The sequence below is a fragment of the Aedes aegypti genome, chromosome 1 (assembly GCF_002204515.2).
Source record: "Aedes aegypti strain LVP_AGWG chromosome 1, AaegL5.0 Primary Assembly, whole genome shotgun sequence".
Taxonomy (NCBI): domain Eukaryota; kingdom Metazoa; phylum Arthropoda; class Insecta; order Diptera; family Culicidae; genus Aedes; species Aedes aegypti.
Window position 1 is genome coordinate 303,906,039 of NC_035107.1, and position 25,608 is coordinate 303,931,646.

A 25,608-nucleotide genomic window follows, 5' to 3' on the forward strand; every position below is an offset into this window, starting at 1 on the left:
TGAAGAAAAAATAAAAGTATGTGTATATAAACATTATATGAAACATTCATAAGGGTTTATATCGACACTTGTACTGACGAAGCATCCATTGTTTGAAAATTACATAAACGTAACGCTGCCAAAGCAAAAATTTTGTTATCACAAGCACGAAACGAGCTCACCAGTTGGTATTCCATCCTTGGCTAAACATGAGTATCTTTTTTGCACAAAAACAACGCGAACCGGACACAATTGATCTTAATTCTATCGCTTACCCCAGAGGATCATGCAACGGAATCAAAAGAACACAAACTATTGTAAATTTACTTGGAAGATGGATACGAAGGCACATTGCTCATTGTCATATTCTTATTCTCTAAGTCAATCTAAACTTCTTTCTCAGATTTGAGCAACAGTTATTCCTGATTATCCTGGCGTCGTAACCTATAATGCATATATTAGAATATTCCGAGATTTGCACCTTCAACGCAACAAAGCGTAGTAAACCTTCAAAAAAAGCTCTAGGGTCTTAAGGATTTCGGATCAGTAACACCTCCCATCGCGTTCGTAATCTTCTCATTCTTGACTTATGTTACGATCATATACAGAATATATTATTATTTCCCATCGAATCGAAATATAATAATAGTAATAGTTTCTTATACTGTTCAATAATAATAGAATTATAGTTAATAATAATAGCAATTATAAAAATTAATGAATGTTTGTATTCTTCTCAGTTTTCCTAAGTGGTTTATTTTTGTGTATGTATTCGTGTGACGCGCAGATGCAAATGTCCCTATTCTTCCTCGAGTTTTCACGAGGGAACGAATAGTTTGAATTATTTGATTATTTGTTTCATAATAGTCTTGTTCGTTAGATGTGTTCTCCACAATAGATTCAACTACAAAATCAGTTTAAAGTCGTCCAAAAATTATATTAGGCGTACGCAAGGAACAGATATCGAACGGAATCGTCACGTTCCTCCCTATGATCTTAATCAACTTCTAGCCAATAGTTAACGAGTGATTGCAACTAAAAATGCTTGATTAAATACAAATATATAAGAGAAGTAGAACTTCAAACATTGTTTCATCAGAAAAAAATCGTAATAGCAAAACTAAAAATGGAATTCGTTTGTCTCACAATTGGTTGCTCGTTCTTAACTTACTGTTACAACAAAGAAAAGCCACTGATTGTTGTCCATTCCTAAGTCTAGTCGTCCTTCTGTTACCGTTTCAGTTATTGTTATCACCGGACGAAGATGGTTTCACTTTTCTCTTTCGATAAGGATATTACGCTGGATCTGGGCACAAATAGTCTTTCTAAATGTGTGCCTTTTTGTATATTCATCAAAATGGACAATGGTGGTCCTTATTCTGCCCTAAGAGTGCGCACACACATACACGAACGCATACGTATTGAAATTCGAATCGAATCGAGTAAAAGTGATGTTCATTCCTACTCACGCGCCGCAGAATCGTCGTTCAGTCTATCCCAACATGATAATGTCGAGTCGTCCAGGTGCAGATCTAGGCAATCTCCTGCAGGGCAAGTAACGACTGGCGTAGGAATTCGTACTGCGTTTTGGCGTGCTTCATCTCCAGCTCGGCCAGTTCGATAAGGCTGTAAGAGGAAGTGGCAAAGGTGTTTTCAAGCGCTTTCCACAAATCTTTGGCTGAATTCTTCTCTCGTACAACTCCCAGTACCTCATTCACCAGGAAACTCACAATATGGATTCCATACTCAAAGGAAATTTAAACTTTAAAGCAAGTAAAACATGGTTTTACTCCATGCTCATTAACAGCAGCAAAACGCATTCAAAAGTGGCATGCAGCGGAATCAGAAGAAACAAAGCTTCATCTTGCAATCTCACAAAACTTCCATCAATCGCATTGTTTTTTGCAACTCACCTCTTCTTGAATGCAGCGACCCGACGCAGTCGGAAACTGACCAACTCCTCCTTTCCACGAGCGGACATCGATTCGAACTTTTCGCAAGCTTGGGTCTGCGCCGTTTCCGCCTGTGAAAGTTAATAAAACAAAATATTAAACTTAAGTCGATACTAGAAAGAAATAAGCCATATCGCATAGTAAGAAATCTACTGTAACCAAAGTCGCTACACGAGTCAAGCATCTATAAAACATAAATCGCAATAACTAGAAGAATTTGAAACATGTTTGCCGAAGACGATGAAACTTCTTCAAAGCAGTACCTCTTGCACCTCCAATGGCTTCAGACATGGATATGGGATGGAAACGATCGAAAAAGAGACACAATTGAGTTCAGTTCAGCATTTGTGACCCACCACGACCACGGATGAACGGATCCTAGATCTTGACTAAGAAACGCTTTTTGTTTTGTGCAACACGCATTTAGGAAATTTAAAACCAAAACCATGAGCAAAGGAGCTGTTGAGCGTTTTTTTTGGAAACGATACTCACCGCATGGACGTCCTTGTTTTTGGCGCGGGCCTTTTCGAGATTCCGGTTGGCGGTTTCGTACGCCGTCAGGCAACGAAGCCGACGAATCAGCAGGGCTTTGGCGGCATTGCTGTCACGCTGGTAGTACCGCAGGGTGTCGCCCAGCTTCAGATCCTGGTCGCTTGCCACCCGACCCTCCATGTTCTAGGGAAAAAGGGAAGAATTGATTATCAATTACATTAACATGTAAATGGTATAGAGTAAAGTGGGACAAAAGTTCGAGTGGAGCAAGAGTTTCTTTTTAAGATTTCTAGCTCGAATCAAATCAAAACTTAGAAATGTCATAGTGGTTCGAATGCTATTCAAGTAAGAGACTTTCACTCCAAATATCATAAAAATCGATTGAGATTTGGAAAAGTTATGGCTATTTGTTGTTTTTCGATGTGAATATTGTAAGATTTGGTCAAACTTTCGATGCATAGAACCAAATGAAGATAAAATATTTTTCAATATTTTATGTAAGGACGTTTCTAGGCCTATCAGTAGGATACTTTGACGTGTATTAGTTTTTGCATAAATAGTTGGAATCAATTTTTGGCCCATAGCGGGGCAAAAGTTCGAATCTGCGGGGCAAAAGTTCGACCCATGTATAAATCCACGGAAAATTTTTCAAACATCCTGAAATCTACATATTGTCTTCAAATTTAGCAAAATTTGCCTGATCGTGCGAAAAATGTCACAAAAATGTTACATTTCCACTTAGTTTTGCGAAAAACTGCTATTTTTTGGGTGTATCACAATCAACCTTGTTTTGGGCATTTTTTGATGAAAGTTTAGAGTGTATTTTTCGGCAAACATAAGTTTACGGCTGGTATAAAGTATGCCTGGCATAAAAGTATTGATATGTTGTCTTTTAGCCAACGAACTTTTGCCCCACACTATATTCGAACTTTTGCCCCACCGGTGGGGCAAAAGTTCGTTTAAGACAATCAATTTTGAAACTGTTATAACTAAAAATGGGTAAATATTTTGACACAAGTTTGTTCAGCCAAATTATAGCCAATATGTTGAAGGTTCGCTGTATGGTATTTGTTTTATTTCATCTGCTATTTTTTTCCTGGAAACTTTGATTATACCACTAAGGTCGAACTTTTGCCCCATCTTACTCTACCCATGACGATCTCACATTGTTAAATGCAATATCTTGGAGACTTAAAATTATATTGAAGTACAATTTTCTTTAAATTCATGGGGATTATGCTTACAAGTTTATTTATTTCATGTCATCAGTCAGAAGTAGACCGTGTTGTTACAATTTTATGCTTAAAATTATGCAGTTTTACGCTATAAAATAATAAATTCAGATTGAGTAGTGTTTCCTGCTAAGTGTTCATATTTCGAATGGAATGAAATTATGTCTTAAGACTATAGTACCGTAAGGACGCCATTCACTGCTCATTTAACAGGATTTAAACATGTTAAATTCTGTCAAAAATCCGGTGTTTTACATTTCACAAAACTACCTCCAATCAAATGAAAACGTCAAAGGTCCAAAATATATACTTTGAGAATCCAAAATGTATTGGGATGTCCAAAATTGTAAAAACATTGCTTCATTATTGAATTACTTTCGACGTATTTTTGACTATATATGATCGGTGAGCATTTTTATTTCACAGGGAAAGCCTTTCTCTACATTTTGGCATCATGTTCATTGACTTTGCTACGTTGTGGAAATAATTAATTTGTACAAAAACCCAAAATCACTTCCTTAGGGGGTCCAAAATATGACCGTTACCCTGATTCAATGACCAGTAAATGGAGCATTAGCGGTGAATTGCGTCCTTACTGTATAATGAATATACCAAGACAAAGTAGAGCGGAATTCTGTATGTTCGTACACTTTTTGTTAAAAATTTGTAATTCTAAAAGTACCCTTTTTTGGCGTGTATTTTGTTACCAATTGATAGGTATACGATTAAACAAGCAAAAAAAATAATGAGGCTTGTTAAATTTTCAAACTTTAATTTTGAAAGCTAACACACTTTTTGTACATATAGCATAGCATAGCATAGCATAGACTGACTGTACATGTCAATGGTTGCTACTCCGTGATTGATCGGAACTGGTAAGAATTGCACTACGATCCAAATGAATAAGGGATGGGAGTTTCCGCTTACTCTCGAAGTGCAATTTTAGCAGATCTAATATTATTGATCAATAACGGCGCCGGCCAAGTCCTTACAGTCAGTTGGGAAGGGGAAGGAATGTTAGGGTGTAATGATTGTTGCTTCTAGAGACCGAGAATACCTCTGCATCTCCACAATCACCACGGGAAGGGTGTTTATTATTGAGGGAGGAAAAGATCTGGGAGTCACCTCTGGTCGATGATGCGATCCATGGACAAGGGGGAAATATACGACTCATATTTAAAGCTAGTATTGTATTTTTGTCTCGAGAAGTTTTTGGTAGAAGCTTTAAAAAATACGTCAACATCTATAATGTCGAACAATTCAAAAGATGTTTTTATTAATGACGAAAACTGGAAATTACATGTATATATTTTAAATTATATGAAACAGGAATAATGCCGACACTTGTAGTGAGGAACTATACATAGTTTGTTTGAAAATGACATATGAGTATTACTGTGCATTTTGTCTCGATATGGTAGAAGTTTTAAAAAATACGTCAACATTCACAATGTCGAACAATTCAAAAGATAATTTTTAATAATGTCTAAAAGAGACAAATTTATGTATATTGAAATTGTATAAGAAAAAAGCATAATGCCGACACTTATAGTGACGAACCATACAAAGTTTGTTTTAAAATTACTTAAAAGTTACGCTTTCAAGAAGATATGTGTTATCACAAGCATGAAACGAACTCACCAGTTGGTAATCCATCCTCGATTGAACACAAAACTGATACTGACAGCCAAACTTCTTGGCGTCCCGAAAACAAACCGTCTTGCTTGTGCCTTCCATATACCTACCCAGCAAGACGCTCCAAAACAGAAAAAAAAATCTTTGGAGACGAAAACATGCGCGAAACCGTGAGCCAAATCTATCGGACGACGCAAAACCGAACTGTCCTGCTTGGGCTTCACGAAGCACTACCCAGCAAGACGCAAGGGGGTGGTCACTCTACACAGTGTGCCTTGCACAGCTTGGGCACATCTCGGCACACTGACTGGCTCTATTTTTCATAATGGGTTGCTATAAAAATCACAATGAACTGAAATTTCATTCTCAGCAACCATTGATAATTTTAAGTTGTTTGCGTTCTGTCATCTGTTGGAAAAACTGATATGGGCTACAGCAAAACACGCACTGGTTTTATGATATTTTCCCATTCAACAATTTATTTTTATTTTAGATCGAAGCTCTGGAACTCATACGGAATTTCTTAAGCGGAAAAAACAATGAAGGAGTTTGAAAATGATAATTCAGATCGATGCAGTTCTCAACTCAGGTGGTTAAACGTAGACACGTTCTCTTTGATGAAAGAGAGAAGGTTTGGGTGTTAAATGCCCCACACATAGCAAGGATGTGACTACCCGGACTTGATCCCCGGAATAATCAGCTACAGCCTTGAAGGACACTAAACCTGTTCGAACTTTTAATTATCGTTTCAGAAATGCGTTCAAATAAGCTTGTTTTAGATGTCTGAAACCAAATCAAACACATTTTTTTAAGTGCCCCAGGGAACCAGAAAAATCATATTACGGACGGTTCATGAATGACGTACCATTTTAGGGGGAGAGTGAGTCTAAGATTTTGTGACGATGTGATTTTGTGGGGGAGTCGAAAAATGGCCAAAAAATTCTACGTCATTTATGAACGTTGCCTTAGTTCATATTGAAGGCATTTTTCTAATAGTTCTTGTTAGCCATATTATAGCCAATTCCGGTAAACAACGGCATTTAAATATTTGCCAGCCTACGAGGGTAAATGGCAAAATGGTAAAAGTAACAAAATTTCAATCTAGGGATGATTAAAAACTGACGTCTATTTTTTTAGGATGTCTATGCCCTCCCCCAGCTGTCTCGCTTTTTCCAATGCTTTTATGAACCCCCACTTCTTTTCCAAATGATTGACGAAATTTTTGAATATGATATGATTGCCGTGGTCTCCGTGCAGCAAATATGTTCTGAATTTAAAAGAACACGTCCAGAAAAAATGTTTGGCTTTTTTCCATATTATTTTTGTTGACAACAAATACATGGAATGCTATGATTGCTACTATAAATTTCAGTTCAGTGTATTTTTATAGCTCCTAGGTTTATGGTGAAATTTTTCATCTGGGCACATCGGCACACCTAAAGGCACAGTAAAAAAATGTTGGCGCAAATTGATGCGCCAGCTTTGTGCGGAGTGACCACCCCAAGACGCTTAAAAACAGGAAAAAAAAATCTCCGGCGACGAAAACATGCGTGAGCCAAATCTATCGGACGACGCAAAACCGAACTGTCCTGCTTGGGCTTCACGAAGCACTACCCTAACACACTTTTTGTACAAATATGCATTAACTTTTAGGTGTCCTCTATGTCCAGACACAGCTCGTACAATCAAACTAGCTGATGGAAATTCAAAACCAATACCACAAAATGAAGATATAACATGTGTTTTCCATGCTTCATATCAATTGGCATTTTTATCAACAGAATCAGCGTTTTTCTTGGAGTCCATAATCATGCTAATAACTTACACACAAGTGTCCGGCCCATAGGGTACATGTCTCTAATTTGGGGTCGTCCATCAATGACGTAGCATTTTAGGGGGAAGGGGGGCCTTCTCGAATGTGTGACGAGGAGGATGGAGGGGTCCCAACTTGTGGACGTAGCATTTTGAATAATTTCGTTAGTTAAAAATTTGACAAACAGTTTTTTTAATCAATTTTTTCTGTCTGAGTTTTTAAACTTAACTTAAAAATGATAATTCAGCTTCAAAACATCAATATTATAAAATTCAAAATTTTCTAAGGAATTTGTAATTTCCGTGACAATTAAACAGATTCTATGAAGTTTTAAATAGTTATGTGAATTTTATATTGTATTTGTGTCCAAACTATTTTATTTATAAATCACCAAATTAAGGCTAAGTAACCCGTCATTCGTTTTGGCAACAATGATGATTTTTCAGCTTGCATTTCAAAGTGAAAAAACTCAGTCTTGATAATTTATATTGACTTGAAAAAGTATCACTGTACGCGCTAAGATACATAAAGTATGCTGTTACTTTTCCAGCTGTGTCAGTGAAAACCCAACTGATTTTCTTTGATTTGATCGTGAGATGCATTAGCAACAATCATCAACGAAGGGTGCAAATTTCAATGACGGCCTATTTCGCCTTAAAAGTTGAATAAGTTAAGAAAACATAAATGCTTTATTGACTTGGAAAATATTGTTTTTCCATTTATTAACACGACATAGAATGAACTGTTTTACTTTAATAAACATTTTTTTGTTAGAGCTTTATTCTCTCAAAAGAATATAATATTGCACAAAATCTTGTGCAAATTCCCCAATAGCAAATTTCAAGACAACAATCCCTTGACTGATTTTTATTCGATTACTGGAAGTGTTGTAGGTACCGTACTATGTTGTGTCAATAATTTGGCCTGCAGCTCAAAACGATATTGCGGACATGGTCTAGATGAAACCTAAAAATATGAATGATTATTAAGCGATTAAAGTATTATCTATGCAAATCTAAATTAGATTTTAGTTTGAGTGACAGAAAAAGGAATGAAAACTATTCAGTGAGTGATGGGTTACTGTAAAATCCAGTCGGCGGAACGGAATGGCCACAGCTTGAAGGCCACCGTCAGCACTCACCTGCTACAAATACTACATATTTGTAGGATTTTACCAGCCAAACTTAAATGAAATGTTTCAAAGTACTTTTAACTAATTTTATTTTACATTAAGGTTTAGAACTAATTTAACATTAAGTTTTCTAATTTTAACTAGTTTGATAAGTTTTTCTTTTTGCACGTCTTGATTGCTTGAACTTTTCGTTCAGTTTGAATTTTTTCAGCAGCAGCTTACTTCGATTCGTTATCCGGTTGCTATGGCGCCAACGACATCCGAGCAACATAATCAGTTGCTTCCAGTGTTGGCAACAGTTACTAAGGATTTATTGAGTTTCAGTTCAGTGGTCAGATTCTGTCAAATATTTAATAGCATGGCTAGCGTAAAAAGCTCGATAACTCGATATCTCCACTAGTCAATACCATACAAGAAGTAAATTTATCTCCATAACTCGATATCTATATTAAATTAATTGTTATTTGGGGAAACTTAATTGAATTCTTGTTTGGAGGTGAACAAATACTTCCAAGTTGCAATAAAAATTGAAAAACTGGAAAATATAACAAAAAAATATTGTCAGTAAAAATAGCGTGATTTTTCGAGTAGTTCGAAAAAAGTTTTCAAATAATAGTTTGCAAACTACTATCAACAAAATAATATTGCTGTCTTAAAGAAGTGATCATATATGTATTGGGAATGCAGAGATTTGTTCCTTCGATTTTGTGATTGTTTGAATTTGGTATTTTCTATAACTCGATAATTCTATAAGTTGATGGTCCCATGAATATCGAGTTATGGAGAGTCGACTGTAATTGTAATGAGTTCGAGAAATAACAAACATAGCCACATATTTTTGACTAAAGGGCTGGTAGCAAAGAGAGTTGATATTGTTATAAGGTTTTGAAGTTTATATGTACACGACAAAACTTGTGTTGCCTAGAACTTGAATATTAATTAACTATGCAATTAATATGAGCAACGGTCTCTCTACCGTAATTGATCGGCCGAGATCCGATCTCGTCGGACGACGACCACGCAGTAAATGTCCTGACCAATTAGTGATTGGTAGGTAGCTGGGAGGGAGGCACCGATACTACACACGAAATATAGACCAATGTTTGTTTGAACTGCAAGATAACTTCAGCTTGCCAACAATGATCAAGGCAGGCTTGGGGAAAATCGCTAGTTTTCTTTTGTTGTGTACTTTCGATTTTTCCTGACAAACATGGAAAAAGGGCCACAGTTTTCTATGCACTAAATATTCATTTTTATTGGAAAAAGTAAAACGATGCGTTTTTCAATGCTTTATATTCAATCCGATTGAAAGGTGGTCACGTGACATTACTTGGATTGTGTGCATGAATTGATTTTCATTCGATTTTTGTCACTTTTGATGAAATGCGAAAATGTGTTTTAAGCAGTTACGCGCTTTTTCCATGTTAGTCCAATGTTTGAGATCTGGGCTCACAGTGACAGTTCGTGACAGCGGAATCCCGGCTCACTATGACGTACAGAAATGTTGTATTGGTTTCTCCCTCCCAGGTAGGTAGCAATTGATCACGATGTCGATGTCTGTAAATAACGCTTTAGATGTATACGTGTACACGACGATGTATGTGTTAGACTGTGGAATGATGATTCCATGTGCTTTAGGGTAATCGAGTTCAGGTCGTATCCGAGCGTCGGGTCTCTCAAGGGGCTCCGCAGCTTGTAGGTTGAAGCGCTAATCTAGCGAGTAGGGAACCGAGGGTTCGATCCCCACCGGCGCACGTGGTTTGTTTTCGCAGTTTCAATTTTAAGTTGTACATTTGACACGTGTTTCGTTGTGTACATGTAAACTTCTAAACCCTATAACAGCAAGATTCCTTAAGCGGGAATTGCTTAGAACTTGACAATTAATTAACTGTGCAACAAAAAACAGTTGCTACAAATACTTATTGTACTGGCCAAGGCTCTTTCCCGTTAGGCCGAAGGCCATTAGACCAAAAAGGTAGTTAGGGCAAATGCTAAAGAGAGGGAAGGAGTGGTTAATTGAACGCCTAATGATGGGAATTGGATAAATGAGAAGGATAAGGCCAAAGGATACGTTCGGTTGACGTTCTGGCAAGCATGTGCATAATATTGGCTGAAGACCGGAACAAACTCACCGAATTCGGAACACCACTGCAATTGTTCGTTTCTCAATCAGCTGCACATTGAACCGCTCAACCCACGAAGGCTTATATATAATCACTCCGATCACAAGTCGACACGAACACCCTTGTTTGGGCTTCTTCGAGCACTCTTGTTAAAATGTTAAAATCAGCACAAAATTTCACCTTACCAGCCAGGCTAAGGCCTGGGTGGCCTCTGCTATACGTAGGAGACGTCTCACTTGATCGATCCATCTTGCCCGCTGCGCACCACGTCGTCTTGTGCCGGTCGGATTGTTTTCGAGAACCATTTTCACCGAATTGTTATCCGACATTCTGGTGACATGCCCACCGCAACCTCCCAATTTTTGCGAAATGGATGATGGTTGGTTTTCTAATTTATAGTTCAACAGCCTTCTCCACGTTTTGTCTTCCATTTTCACTGCGCCGTAGACGGTCCGCAACACCTTCCGTTCGAAAATACCAAGGGCACGTTGATCCTCTGCACATAGGATCCATATTTCGTGCCCATAGAGATGTACCGGTCTAACCAGCGTCTTGTAGATGATTACTTCATGAACTTTGCTCGATCGAAGAGTTCTGCTGAAGCGGAGTCCAAAGTAGGCAAAATTTCCAGCAACGATGCGTCTCTGGATTTCTCTGCTGGGATCGTTGTCGGCGGTAACCAATGAGCCCAAGTATACGAATTCTTCGACCACTCCGCTTTCATCACCGTCAATATGAACTCGAAGTCAGGGGCGTGCCATGTCCTCTCTTGAGCCCCTCGCTATCTGGTACTTTGTCTTCTAGACATTGATGTTCAGTCCGATTTGCCTAGCTTCGGCAAAACCAATTAGCTGGACGGACACATTGCGTTAGATGGTGTGATAAGAAGAGCGGGCTTTCGCCCGCTCTTCTTATCACACCATCTAACGCAATGTTGAACAGTAAACACGAAAGGCCATCACTTTGCCGTAACCCTTAGCGAGATTCGAAGGGACTCGAGAGTGTATTTGATACTCTGACTACGCACATCACTCGTTCCATCATCACTTCGATCGATCTTATCAGTTTGTCCGGGAAACCGTATTGGTGCATAATCTGTCGATTTAAAATCAATGAACATTGTATTCGCAGCAGTTCTGCAACACCTGGCGGATGGCGAATATCTGCTCCGTAGTAGCTCGTTCGCCCATAAAACCTGCCTGATATTGCCCAACGAATTCTCTAGCAATTGATGATATACTGCGGCATAAAATTTTGGAGTGTACCTTGGAGAGTATCTTGTAGGCAGCGCTCTGAATTGTGACCGCATGATAATTGGCGCATTCCAACTTGTCGCCCTTTTTGTAGATGGGACATACGACACCTTCCATCCACTCTTGGAATCTCTATCACAATCTTGAAAATAACCGAGTGCAGCGCCTCTTGCCAGTAGTCGATCGGTAGTTGATACACCCCAGCGGCTTTGTTGTTTTCAACCGCCCAATCTCCGTTTCAACCTCTTGGAGATCTGGAGGCGGAAGTCTTCCGTCGCCCGTGCGTGCTCCCAAAGTAACTTCCGTGCCACCTGGCCACATCATCGTTAAGGTGCTCGTCGTAGTGATGCCGCCACCTTTCGACCACCTCACGTTCGTTCGTGAGAAGATTTCCGTCACAGTTTCTGCTCATGTCGGCTTGTGGCACAAAGCCTTTGCGCGAACTGTTCAGCTTCCCGTAGAACTTCCGTGTGTCTTTGGCGCGAAACAGCTCTTCCATCGCTTCGCGATCTCGTTCGCGTCCTAGCTGGCGTTGAATTATTTATTCATTTATTTATTTGATTCAATTACAATTAACTTGAAAAATAACCTCACAAACACTCGGTTCATGGCCTCCTCTCTCCTCTCTCGACTGCAACCCACGCTCTCCAGGTTCTGGTGCACCTGATCAATCCATTTAGCTCGCTGCGCCCCACGCCTTCTTGTTCCGATCGGATTCGAAGCGAACGCCATATTTACAGGGTTAATGTTCGACACTCTTGCAACATTCCCTGCCCAGCGTATTTCAGCTTTGGCCACCTTCTGAATACTGGGTTGGTCGAGTTCGTGGTTCATCTTTTGCCGCACATACCATTCTCCTATACTCCCGCCGCCGAAGATTGTCCTAAGCACCCGGCGTTCGGAAACCTCGAGGATAGTCCAAATGGCGAGCCCGTAGAGAACTACCATAGGCCATAGTATACCCGACTTTCACTAATGATGCGCCTTCGTATTTCACGGTTATGGTTATTAACGACCATGCGCAAGAATCCAAGGTAGACGACTCGACGACAGCAAAGATCTGATCCGTTGTCAATCGGCCGTCAATGATAACTTCCCACGAACTCTTTCACTACAGGTGACAGACGGAAGATGATCTGGGATTGGGGTAGATGAGGCACACCTTCCTTCCACTCCTCTAGTAGCTGTTCTGTTTCCCAGATAGTGCCTATCAGCCAGTGCAGATAAATGACCAGCCTCTCCGGGCCCATCTTTATGAATGCAGCTCCAATACCATCCTTACCAGCAGCTTTATTGTTCTTGAGCTGGTGAATGGCATCCTTAACCTCTCTCAAAGTGGGGGCCGGTTGGTTTCCATCGTCCGCAGTAATGACGAAGGTATTTCCTCCGACGTATCCTCTTTCATTGCCTGCGCTCTCAGCGCCGTTCAGGTGTTCGTCGAAGTGTTGTTACTAGCTTTCGATCACCTCACGTTCGTCCGTCAAGATGCTCCCATCTTTATCCCTGCATATCTCGGCTCGTGGCACGAAGCCATTGCGGGATGAATTGAACTTCCGTGACCGACACAGCTGTTTCATCTCCTCGCACTCCTGGCGGCGTTTTTTCTCTCGAAAGAGGCGGGTCTGCTGTTGCCGTTCCCGTCTATAACGTTCCATATTCTACCGGGTCCTTGGCTGCAGCATGACCACCCGCGCTGCATTATTCTCCTCCAGAATCGGCTTACATTCCTCGTCGAACCAATCGTTCCGTCGACTCCGACATACCCGACGTTGCTCTCAGCTGTATTGTTGATGGCTGCTTTTACTGTTTTCCAGCAGTCCTTAAGAGGGGCTTCATCCAGCTCACCCTCCTCCGGTAATGTAGCCTCGAAGACCGGTTGCTTAAGCCGCTCTAGGTCATACCGGGGCGATCGTCGGTACCGTACGTTGTTAACGACGGAGAGTTTTGGTCGCAGTTTAACCATCACCAGATAGTAGTCAGAGTCAATGTTAGCGCCACGATAGGTCCTGACGTCGATAATGTCGAAGTGGCGTCCATCAATCAGAACGTGGTCGATTTGTGATTCTGTCTGCTGTGGCGATCTCCAGGTGTTTCGGTATGGAAGGCTGTGTTGGAGGTAGGTGCTACGAATGGCCATATTCTTGGAGGCGGCGAAATAAGTCGTTCGTTCGTCAGCCGGTGGGCGCTGAACTTTCCAATAGTCGGTCTGAACTCCTTCTCCTGGCCAACCTGAGCATATAGATCTCCTATGTTGATTTTGACGTCATGGCTTGGGCAGCTGTCGTACTCGCGTTCGAACTGCGCGTAAAAAGCTTCTTTATCATCATCAGTGCTTCCGGAGTGAGGGCTGTGCACGTTTATTATGTTGAAGTTGAAGATCCGGCCTTTGAACCTCAACTTGCACATTTTCTCATTGATCGATCACGCCCCTCTGCCTGTCACCGGCATACTATTAATGTTGTCAGTAGATTTTTAACGAATTACTAAACGAATTTTCAGATCCTTGAAATTTGTGTCTAATATTCTCGCAAAATTGTAGCACTTTAGGCCAATCACTGACGCCAACCGCATGCTACGACATTGGGAGGGTGCAGGGAGCAGAGCGGCGTTGCACTTGTTAGCAATACTAATCCCCTTGTTTTTGAAGAAAATTACACCTTAAAATGTTCAAAATCCATCAAGTTATAGCATTTTTTGCAAAAAAAAAAAGATCGTCTTGGGTATTTTTGGGATAACTGAAGTTGATTGAACATTAGCTACATACTCACCCTAATCTTCTCGAAGATATCGGCCGACTTGGCCAGAAACCGTTCCATGGAGCCGTGATCCGCCGTCGAGAGGGCCATCAGCGCCCCTGAGATTCGGATGTGCGAATCGGCCACCTCCTTGTGTTTGTGGGTCATCTTTTCCGTCCGGGTTGCGGCCTCCTTTAGGTGCGCATGGTATTCCCCCAGGAACTGCAGCTCGTGTTCGAAGAAATCATTCACGTCTTTCACCGTGGCGCCCATGTAGATTTCCTCGGTGGTCTTGCCTATGCTCCGCATCAGACCCCCAAAGACGTCGATCTTTTTCTTCAGCTTCGCGCACAGATCCTGATCGAACTCGAGAAACACCTTCAGATGGGCATCGTTCCGGAACACCGGATGGGAGGCTAATCGGGTCAGGAACACCTCATGCATTGCCACCGTCTTCTTGAAGGTGGCCAAGTACTCCGCCTCCAGTTCTTGCTTCATCTTCTTGAACTCCTCCTTGGTCATGTTGCCTTCGCCTTCGCCCAGTCGTTGCAGTTTCTCCCTCGAGGCGTCGAAATCCGGCCTCGGAGGACACGGTGGAATAATGTATCCCGCGTATTCCTCATTCTCCTCGAACCGATCGTGCAACCAAACGAACTCTTCGTGCTGCCGAACCACCAGAAAGTCCGATTTGGCAAACCCGGGCAGATTGGTTCGCGTGTGGACGGTGAATTTGACACGTTCCTTCTCGCTCAGAGCGTCCGATATGTCCACCTAGAAAAGAAACATACAGTGATAAGCGAGGCATAGTGAGCATATCATCTCTTTTGTTAATATTAATGTATTGTTGCATGGTAAACCTCTTGTACGATATTCAATATTTACGTACTGTCGAATTAAATGGTATAAGTCATTTTTTGACATTCTCATATTTGCTGAAACATGTCTTATCCCTAACCGACGATTCTAGGTGGGGCAAAAAGAGTACTCCAGTGGAACATAATGACCAAGTAAAGATTTGTGAGGCTTAGATGTTTTTGTTGTTTGAGAGGGACTTTAACCCGAAGGTCATTCGTCCCAAAAAAAAAAACTGAATCCGACGAAAGAAGCATGTTTTATAACCTTAGAATAGCAGATGATGCTCCTCCCTTTTGTGCTCTTCGCTTTCTGATCGAACTATCTAGACACATACCCAATAATGTGATGAACTAAGAATTACTTGAAAATTACGGAGTATGTTAATGCGTGAGAAATTGGTCGATCATGAATTGTTGGAAGGGTTGACATTAACTGAATATTCACTACGAGCTATTGATAATCAAAACATTTCTTTATTATGAAGGTAAATTTCTTTTCCATGGGTGCCAATGTCTTTTCAAAAGCATTCTAAATATGTCGCAATTTTGTTACGGCTAAAATATTAACGTCCCATAAAAAAATATAAAATTTCCATAGAAAATGCAAAAATTGCCAGTAAAGAAACAAGGGTAAAATCAACAGAAAAATTAAAAATTTACATAAAAAAATAAAGAAGTGCATAGAAAAAAACAAAATTTTTCATAAACAAAAAAATTTTGAGCAATGAATAGATTTAAAAGTGCAGTAGAATCGACAATAATCTCACTAAAAAATATAGAATTTTACATTTAAAAACCTCAAAATGTCCCTATTTTCTTCACAAAAAGCAAGAAATAATTATAAATTTTCCACAAAAAAGCCAAAATTTGCAATAAATAATAAATAATTCGCCCACAAGAAATCAAAAATTTCAAAAAGAGCAATAGCAGTAAATGCAAAGTTGCAATAAACAATTCCAACTGAGCAATTCAAAATGACAATCAATACATGAAAATGTTGTAGAAAATTCCAATATTTAAGTAAAACTTTCCATAAAAATAACGTACTTTTCCAATAATTTTATTTTATTGATGTACAAGGGGGTCAGGGGTCAAGTCTCCAGCATAAGTTTGAAAACTCACACCGTCCATAATACACCGAGGGGGTTTTGGAGTTTGGGAAGTAGGCAACGCAACATCTTTGACCAGAAGGTTCTTTAAGTTTTGCTTCTACTCTTGACTTCCAATACACGTATGAATGATGCAAGGTCAAAAGAACATGAATCAGTCATACATATAGCGGTAGTGGAGCGTTTTGCCTAAGGATATGGGAAAGGAGGGATTTTGGGTGGTGTTTTGTAAACAGCTCTGTGGAACAAGTTTGTTATTGGTTTAAAATTTAGTTAATCTGATTCACCTTGCAATCAGTAATAAGAATATTTACAAAAACATGATACTTATTAATTTTTCCTCGTAGTAATGGCGGGTTAGATATGAAAACAAGGATAAAGAGAGAAGAAATGTTAGTGATTGTTACATGCTTTATTGCTGTATTGGCCTACAATGAAATCATAGAAAATTCGCTCTTTGGATTCCCATGATAACAATCCCCATGCAGCTTACGAGAAAATCCATGGCAATGATCACTGTACGCCATGTGCGGCATTCAGGACATCTCAACAATACTAAGGACGAACAACAACAAAAAAATGAATCCAAAAGAGCGAAAACCTCAATGTTTCAATGTAGGACAATTCAGCTTTAATGCATGTGAGAAGTTCTTGGTGATATTCTCACAACGGCCATTCAAAATGGTTCGACGGATGTAGATAAAAGATCATTATGATAAAATTAACGCGACGACATGTTAGTGAACTCTGAACGATTATAGTATTTGCAACTGTTAATTTCGATAGTTAAACTTAGGGTCGGTTATTGTATATAACTTTTAAGATAAGCAGGAGTAAAGCACGAACGCGAAGTAATGACCTTCCATCCCATCTTCAAGTGCTCCCCACAAGCACAACACTTCATTCTGGCACTTTAGAACGTCCATGTTGTAACTTGTTCACACAAGAAATCTGCCTCGACCGAGTTGGCAGAACGCGCCCATACCCCTTTCTGAATCAAAGGACAGGGCAAAATAACGTAATTTTCCAATAATGAGTAATAATGTGTGTAATGGATTTCATAAATTTTCAGTCAAACTGAAGCATTGTTTTCACAATTGGAGCTAATTAGTCGTCGCATGTAGATGTAGTAATTACATTTTAGAGTTCGATAATTAATTACGTATGAATTTAGGGGAGGGGAGAGCGGGGAGATTGGCCGGCTTTGAAAAAATATCTCTTGCCATATAGAAAAAAATAATGTTTCAATCATACATGGAGGGGAGGCGAGGTTTCGAAAAATCACAAAAAAATGTTTTTTAATACACCCCATCGTTAGGCGCTACAATTTTAATTATTTCGGCAAAGTTGAAATGAAACATGGAACATGGAACATGTGGAGGTGAATAAACCAGCTGCAATAACAATAAACGAAATAATTCAACGATCACAAGAACACGAAGAACTACAAGGTGTCAAAACTGCTTTGCACAATGGAAAATGGGAAGGAATCATAAAAAAGTACGCACCATTCAGAGGTGAACTCTGCTTGACAAACGAAATTCTCCTACGGAAGAACAGAATAGTTGTGCCACAAGATCTCCGAGAAGTCATCTTGACGCTGGCTCACGTTGGTCACCCCGGACGCGAAAAAATGAAGAGCAGATTAAGAGTAGCTGTTTGGTGGCCCGGCATCGATGCTGCTGTAGAGAAAGTCTTCAAAGCATGCTTCAACTGTCAACTCGTTGCTCCCTTCGAAAAACCGGAGCCGTTAAGGATCATGGACCTTCCAAGTGCGCCATGGATTCATCTCTCTGGTGACTTTCTTCTTCTTGGTCCAATACCGGACGGTGCTTATCGATTTATACAGCTGCTACGTACTAGCAGAGCCGATGAAGCTAACGACGTCAAAGGAAATCATCAAGTTCTTGGACGAAAGCTTCACCCGAATGGGACTACCGTACATCCTGACGTTCGACAATGCCAGAAACTTTTTTAGTCAAGAACTGAAGGACTACTGTGTGGAAAAGGGAATAAGACTAACGCATACTACACTAATTTACCCGAGCGCAAACGGAGATGTCGAACGCCAAAATCGTTCCATTTTGAAAGCTTTGAAAATCAGCAAACAGCAGGGGACAAGCTGGAAGGAAGCTTTACAGAAATACCTGTATATGTTTTATGTCACTCCGCACTCGGTAACACAGGCCGCCCAAGTACAGATCTCTAAAGGGACTTACTCTGGATCTTCTGTGCCATTCATTTAAGCCTAACAAAACTGGAAGCGGTCAACACACTGACTTTTGCAAGCTGTTCGAATTTCCGGGTCGAAAACGAATCTAAGTCATGATTTGTAACTTTTTGGGCCTAAGGAAGGATAAAGAAAGAACTATATCAGCTGACTCTTTAAGCACTCATGGTGCAAAATGTCTTCTAGATGATATGAAAAAATAGCGAAAAATCGGTTATAAAATTTAAAACCTATTTCCCCGAAAAAAAAAACTTTGGATCCCGAATCAACGAATCAAAACGAATCAATAGCTTCCTTGACCTTGTAAAAAGTTTTTAAACTAATAGGTTATCGTCACAAATAAATAAACATACATACATCAAAAGAATACTATGCAATAGTTACTAGAATATGATTCCATACTTATCTGATGAATCAAGAACTAACTGTTTCAATAGTAAAACTATTGGTAAACAATCTATTTACTATTAAAAAAATCGAACTGATCTCGGAAAATTTAGCCCTTTTAAAAATCTGTTTTTTATTGTAAAAAAAAATTAATAAAGTCGTGGGGAAGAGAGGGTTAAAATGAAACAGTTTGGAATCCGAATTCGATGTACTAAAACTTTGAAGGTACAAATCTCACGAAGGAAGCATCAAACGAAAGCGCAATTTCTATTTTAGCTTAGAAAGAATAAAATAAGATCGACTTCGTACGTTTATAATTTATGCCTATATGAAATCGCGAGTAGGGGCACAAGCCAGCCATTGTGACAGCCATGTTTCACCTTAAACCACTTCCTAATCTTATCACACTTCCTTCCCATCCCACTCTTGTTGGCTATATGCCTAATTGAATGACTCACCAGCAGCGAATTGGGAGGGAGTGCCGCGGCATCTGGCTTGTTGTTGTTCCCGGACTGCTGCTGTTGCCCTCCCGTGACCACCGTCGTCGTTTGTTCCGCCGTTGGACCGTTCTTCTGCTGCGGGGCCACGAATCCATCGTCCGAACTTCCGGTCAGTGGCGTTCCGTTGCCGTTCTCCTCAATCGTTCCGTCCTGCGCGCCCGAAACAGAAATTCCCATTCCTTATCAGTACCAGCCTTTGTTATTATCTTCCCCAATTATTACTCACCATCATTTTGTTGCGTTTTGGCCGTCTTTCGGATCCGAATCGTCAAAAACTTTCGTCTGGCCAGATCGCCCCTTCCTTTCACTTCACACACTCGGTTTCGACGATCCGTTCGTCCGTATTTGCCTTCTCCCAAGCAACCTTAATTCCACTATTAACTTTGATGCAAAGAAAATCGTCTTCGTCAGCAGAAATCAGTCAGAATAATGCACAAAGTGGAAAAGAGTCTGCCTGCTGCTTTCGCTGTATCACTTTTTTGATTAGTGGGGAGCTTCTTTTTCTTATTTGTAGTGTCGTCGTGGGGGCGGGCGATGTTGTGTTTTTGATGAGCGGATGACGTTTATGAGTGTGGAAAACGTTGTGGAACAGGTTTTGCACAACCTCTGATGGTAGGGGTGCTCAAGTTTGTTAACAACTCTGAAAACGATCTATATACATTTGTCTCTGGTTCTGATTTCAAAGGTATAAAAATTCATATTTTTATAATACAACTTTCAAATGCTTAAGATTTCAATTAGGCTGAGACAAATATTAATTTTCTTTTATGTCACCCCCCCCCCCCCCCCTTCAAAAATCCGAAAAATTTTTAAGGGGAGAAAAAAAGATTCATTTTTTTGACATCAGTTAGGTTTTTAATTTTTTTAAATAAAAAACAGGTAAAATAATGATCCAGATGACGATTGAAAACAATTTAACAACCCAAGTAACCAATAAGCCGTAAAAAGCAGCACCAAATCAGTTCTATAGTCGATTTAAAGGCATGACCAACAGGGCTAATTGGAACTATATCTCGATTAAGGGCCGCTCAAAAGCCACTTTTGGCGAATTATTCGGCCGATAAACGGCTTACTCGTTCCGAGTCCCTGAAGTGAGAGATGTCAAAAATTTTATAGCACGTGGGCGGAGGAAAAAGGAAAAAAAAAGTTTGTTTATCTCATGTACCTTTCTTTCTATTTCTGTCTCATCCAAGTCGTTTTTTTGTTGTTGATTAACTGCGGCTTGAACTAATAATGCTCTCCCATCTCGTTATATTATTAGATGATTTCGGCCACTTTCCTATCTGCTCCATCGCTGCTTTTCTGATTTGCCCTGCACAACATAAAACATAAAGCAAAACATCGTGGATGCTGGGTGATGGCATAAGTTGCATGTAATTTATTCCACTTTACTCCGTTCCATGAGCTAAATGACGTTTGAACCATTTTTAATCTGAACGATGTGCAAATTAGCGGGGTACAAATTAAAAAGTGTTCAGATTAAATGTGGTCAAACCAACGGGGGTACCCGGTATTTCATGTTTCCCGGAATCACAATCCTGATCGCAATCGGTGTAATCTGGACGGTCTCTGGAACGATAGAAAAGCATGAGTTTCAGATTTTCTCGTTCGATGCAGTATAATCACTAACCAGGAGTCCCGTTGTTCCAGAGATCATCCGGATTGCCAGAATTACTACCAGGATCACGGCACCACACCTAACACGTATTTTTTTAATCATTCGTAGTAACAATCCTCTTGCTATTCGATACCACTTCATTCTTCACAAATTGCAACATCGTTTGTGGTTTGTTTTGAACGAAGCCAAATTTGATTTGGGTGGCATAAACGTCATGTACACCAGCCTCTTAACAGCATTGGAAGCCGTTGTATACTGCTTGCAGGCGCAGGACTTACAAGCACTGTGGTGTAGCGTTATATACCCATATATGGCTTGTTTCAGTGCTCAAAGGTCACAGTGCCTAAAAGCACTTGAAAAAATTATATAAAGCCTGGTGGCACTGAAAATCTGTAAGGCGGCCCATATACCGCTTATAACAGTGCTTAATGGTTATCTGGGTAGTATTTCAATGTACTTGTCCTTATGACGCAATCGTAAACAACCTGAAAATGCAAGGTGGAGGAATCGTTAGATACCTAATTAAAACATAAAATTACCATTTCGATTCTTACTTTTAAGAAGCGAGAGGACGATTCCATTGTCGAATTTCCCCAGTATTTGAAGAGGATGAGTGTTTCTTGCAGCTCTATAATTTAGAAGCAAGCCTTCAGAATTGACCAGCAGCTTCCTCTCGTTCGGTGGCTCTTCACATCGCTTCTTTTTCAGGGCGGGAACACGGACCGGTATGCTGACCAAATTATTCACTGAGAATCAATCGCAGACACTTTCAAATGCAATCTATAATCACTCACTAGACGAACTTGTGTTCTCCTGGATCCAACAAAATAATTTTCTTTTCTTCTTCTATCAAAGTGTTTTGACAGGCATACAAAGACAAACACGCTAAAAATAATAGCAAAGCAATAATTCTAAATTTATACAGCAATCAAAATTAATCTTTTTATATATAATCTGAAAAACAGAACAACATAAAATTGTACCATTTCTTTTGCTCGTTTTCTCATTGCTTCCACTTTTTTGATCAAATGGTAAAAAATCGAACCCAATTTTTATCACTTCTGAGTCAGGAATGTACACACTTAAACGGTTTCGCCGAGAACCCAACAGCTGATATCTCGGTAATAATTTGACGATTCTCGGCAGTGTTGTGAAAAACTCAATTTCTCACAACTCACGCTTGAGATTTTTCATGCGTGAGTTGTCAATCACGCAACTCAGCAGTCAAAAAATCATGGATGAGTTGACTCACCTTTATGACTCATTGTCTCGTATTTCCACAGTTTACTCACACACGGCAATAATTTCTTGTTAGTCTGGTAAAATTATAGTAATCCTTTCTAACGTAAACAACAATATTCGGGTTTCACGAGTTTTGGCCGGGTTTTGCGACTGAATCATTTTTTACGGTTTGAGTTGATTGAGTTGATTTTGCATCAAAATATCAAGCGTGAGATTTGCGAAGCAGATCTCTAATGAGTTTGCTCTCTCGGGAGAGCGAATTGATTAACATTTGAGTGCGAGTCTATCAACACTGATTCTCGGTAAAACTTTTACCGAGATCTCGGTAAACGTTTACCGAATCTCGGTAACGTTCGCCGAGATCTCGGCAAAAAATTCGGATTGCCGAAATCTCGGTAAAATAAGTACCGAGATTCGGCGTTAAAATTTACCGAGCTCTCAGCTGTTGGGTTCTCGGCGAAAAATTTTGCTGAGGTCGGTGAAATAATTTAAGTGTGTAGTAATATTTATATTTTCACATGCTTTGTCTTGTCGTGTGAATCCAGCTTTTTACGAGCGCTAATGGTCGCCACAATCAGGTTCGCTTTCTGGAGGGATCAAACGATCTGACATTTGGGTTAGGTCGGTTGACAGCTAATCGATAAATATTAGATCGATCTTATCGATTTGCTATCAAACGACCCGAGCCAAATTTCAGATTGACTAATCCCAACCAGAAAGCGAGCTTCTTTGTGGCGGCCATCAGCGCTCGTAAAAAGCTGGATAAGCGACAAATTTGATATATATATGCACGATTTTAGGCGGCATCCATAAATTACGTAACGCTCTAGGGGGAGGGGGGAGTAGGCTCAAGCGTTACGGCTCATACAAAAATTTAAAAAAATCATACAAAAAGCGTTACGTAGGGGGGGAGGGGGTCAAAATAGCGTGCAGCATCACTCTGCACTCTGCATACAATTTTCTTAACGTGCAGCATCAGTCACTGCTCATATTCAAAAGTAGTGAGTTCGAAAGTTTTTTTTTTATTCATACCAAAAATGTAGTAAACTTTGTGGATTTTGTTTTTGAGTAGGTTCTACATGTAGTAAAGTTCGACGCTTTTTATTCATACCGTCCATTGTATTCTGCGCAATCCTAATTGTCCAAGGCATGATCGCGCAATAGACACCAAAACGATCTGAAGTAACTGCGACGATCTACAAGCGTTTTTAAAGATCGCTGGCGCGAGAGGTTTTCACGCCACGCATAAGGGCGCGGCCCGGGTAGACGCGAATTGCGAAGCGAAGCGAAAATTGCATGGGAAGGAATAACAATTAGGGATGGTACACAAATTATGTCACGCTAAATTTCAACTTTTTCGACCCCCTCCCCCCCCTTTGTCACACTTTTTGTATGAGTCCTCCGAAGATTTTGTAAGGCTTGTCACGCTTGGCTCGACCACCTCCACCCCCCCCTTGGAGCGTGACGTAATTTGTGCATGACCCCTTATTAATAATGAAATGTCAAACTTCAAAGGATTTTCGCGTCGCTTCGCGTGATGCGTTTACCCTGGCCAACACCTAACATGGTACCGCTCAAACATCAAAAAGTGAACTCATGCATTGGTCTATAAGAGGGGACTGACACGACTGTCATCCTGCATACATTTCGGCTCTTCCTCACATCGTTTTGGTACTTCGCGTTTTGGTACCCACTTTCTGGTCGGTTTGCCCTAACCTTGCTCCTGATTTTCGAGTATACGGCTCATACGCTGCTAGTGCTAGATTCTGGCAATTAAACATATCGCATTAAATCGTCGTATTTTAATACGCTTTTCATTTGTTCATCATTTTGTTTATTGTTTTACGCATCAGCGAGGTATCATTGATGTCTCCTACCATTAAAAACTTTGTTTTGTCCATATCAAAATAATCAAACCAAGATCACTGGACGCCATGTTGATTTGATGTTGGGTTGCTAATTATTGGCTCTTGCCACCCCCCTGGTCTATAATAAACAGGCCCATGGCACGGGACGACTTTTAGCGTAGTCAACATCTCCATGTGTTTACTTATTTTCGGGTGATTTGAATCGAGAGTGTAATCAGAATGCGAAGTTTTGTTTAATGTTTATGATCCATAATCGAGCAAGTTTCGCAATCAAATCACTGATTGCTTGCTTGGAGGCTTGCAGGATGCCTTTTAACGTTTGCTCTCCTTCCAAAACCATCGAAATGTTTAATGTGCTTCAACTTTTGGCACGTTATTAGCTGATTTAACAATATCAAAAATTGATAATCAAACCATAGCAAACAATTAAACAAAACAATGGTCTTTATTTTCACAGTTCTTACAACTGACAGTGGGCGATATTCACTTATCGCCCGGGACATCCTGGCTACGAAGAACACTGTGTATCGATATATGGTTGTCATGGGCCTGATAATAAATATTATATTAAATTTGAACTCGATTTTTTCAGTGTCGGAAAAATCTAATTTTGGGTATGTAATTTGTGAACGACAACTTGTTCCACAGCGTAAATCGATCTAATATTTAAATCCATTTTCAAAGTGATCTAATGTCAAAGTTTGCCTCGCATCTCGCGAATCAAAACAAAACACGCCGCGTAGTTTTCCCGAAATCGCGACCAAAATATCACTGTTTTACAAAGTTTTTTCGTTAGAATTGCTCTCTAAACCACCGTAAACCATCCATCCAATTGGGTGGCTCGTTCCTAATTCAGTGTGGTCAGTTGTAACACCCGGAATCAGGTTATGCCCAAGCACAACGCCGCCGCCAATTCCACCTTCTGCAGTGAAAGTAATATGCGCACAGACACAACAACCAATCTTACCGGCGGAACCGGATCGACAATGGAACCGCAGCCAGCGGACGCTTCCGGACTGATCGACATCGACGGCTACCGGCGGCTGATGAAGAGTTTCATGGATATGGTGAGTTAAACTGAATGTTGATTTTTGGAATAAATTTATTACGATTTCAAGCGTAACATTTCAAAAGAGCCTAAATGCAAAATGTAAAGAAACTCGATTTGCTGTTACTTGGTAACTTTTTTCGACATGGTCCTTGAAGTCACTACCTATTTGCAACAAAAAGTCACTAAAGTCACTTCTCGCTATTTCTTCATCTTGGCATTACATCCTCATTGGGACAGAGCCTGCTTCTCAGCTTAGTGTTCAATGAGCACCTCCACAGTTATTAACTTAGAGTTTTCTTTGCCAAAGTTACCATTTTTCGCATTCGTATATCGTGTGGCAGGTACGATGATGCTCTATGCCCAGGGGAGTCCAGGAAATTTCCAATACGAAAAGATCCTGGAC

General features: G+C 40.1%; 2 protein-coding genes across 3 annotated transcripts in view; one reads left to right on the plus strand and one right to left on the minus strand.

Annotated features, from left to right (window-relative positions):
* Window positions 1-558: 558 nt before the first annotated feature.
* On the minus strand, window positions 559-19,966 carry LOC5578918 (sorting nexin-32). 2 transcript variants are annotated; one of them, XM_021838382.1, is made up of 7 exons: window positions 19,653-19,966; window positions 19,385-19,576; window positions 14,380-15,117; window positions 2,424-2,606; window positions 2,195-2,212; window positions 1,893-2,002; window positions 559-1,605 (listed from the first exon to the last, which is right to left on the minus strand). In XM_021838382.1, exons 1-7 carry the CDS (start codon window positions 19,656-19,658, stop codon window positions 1,512-1,514), a joined length of 1,341 nt encoding a protein of 446 aa, XP_021694074.1. In that variant the 5' UTR covers window positions 19,659-19,966; the 3' UTR covers window positions 559-1,511. The 2 variants fall into 2 exon arrangements, with proteins under 2 accessions (XP_021694074.1, XP_001657203.2); XM_001657153.2 differs by lacking the exon at window positions 2,195-2,212 and having other exon boundaries at window positions 19,653-19,964.
* A 4,882-nt stretch (window positions 19,967-24,848) lies between these two features.
* LOC5578915 (cell division cycle protein 16 homolog) overlaps window positions 24,849-25,608 on the plus strand; it is a 44,883-nt gene continuing 44,123 nt past the window's right edge. The window contains exon 1 of the mRNA XM_021838383.1: window positions 24,849-25,221. Within this exon, the coding sequence (XP_021694075.1) occupies window positions 25,042-25,221 (180 nt within the window). The 5' untranslated portion in view covers window positions 24,849-25,041. The remainder of the gene's footprint in view (window positions 25,222-25,608) is intronic.

What these genes read in the sequence shown, in the direction of transcription:
- LOC5578918 (XM_021838382.1), bottom strand. An exon ending in TCCCTCCCAATTCGCTGCTG is followed by an intron (nt 15,118 to 19,384) that starts GTGAGTCATTCA and finishes TTTCTTTTCTAG; the next exon opens with GTGGACATATCGGACGCTCT. An exon ending in GTCGCTGCATTCAAGAAGAG is followed by an intron (nt 1,606 to 1,892) that starts GTGAGTTGCAAA and finishes TTCCTCTTACAG; the next exon opens with CCTTATCGAACTGGCCGAGC.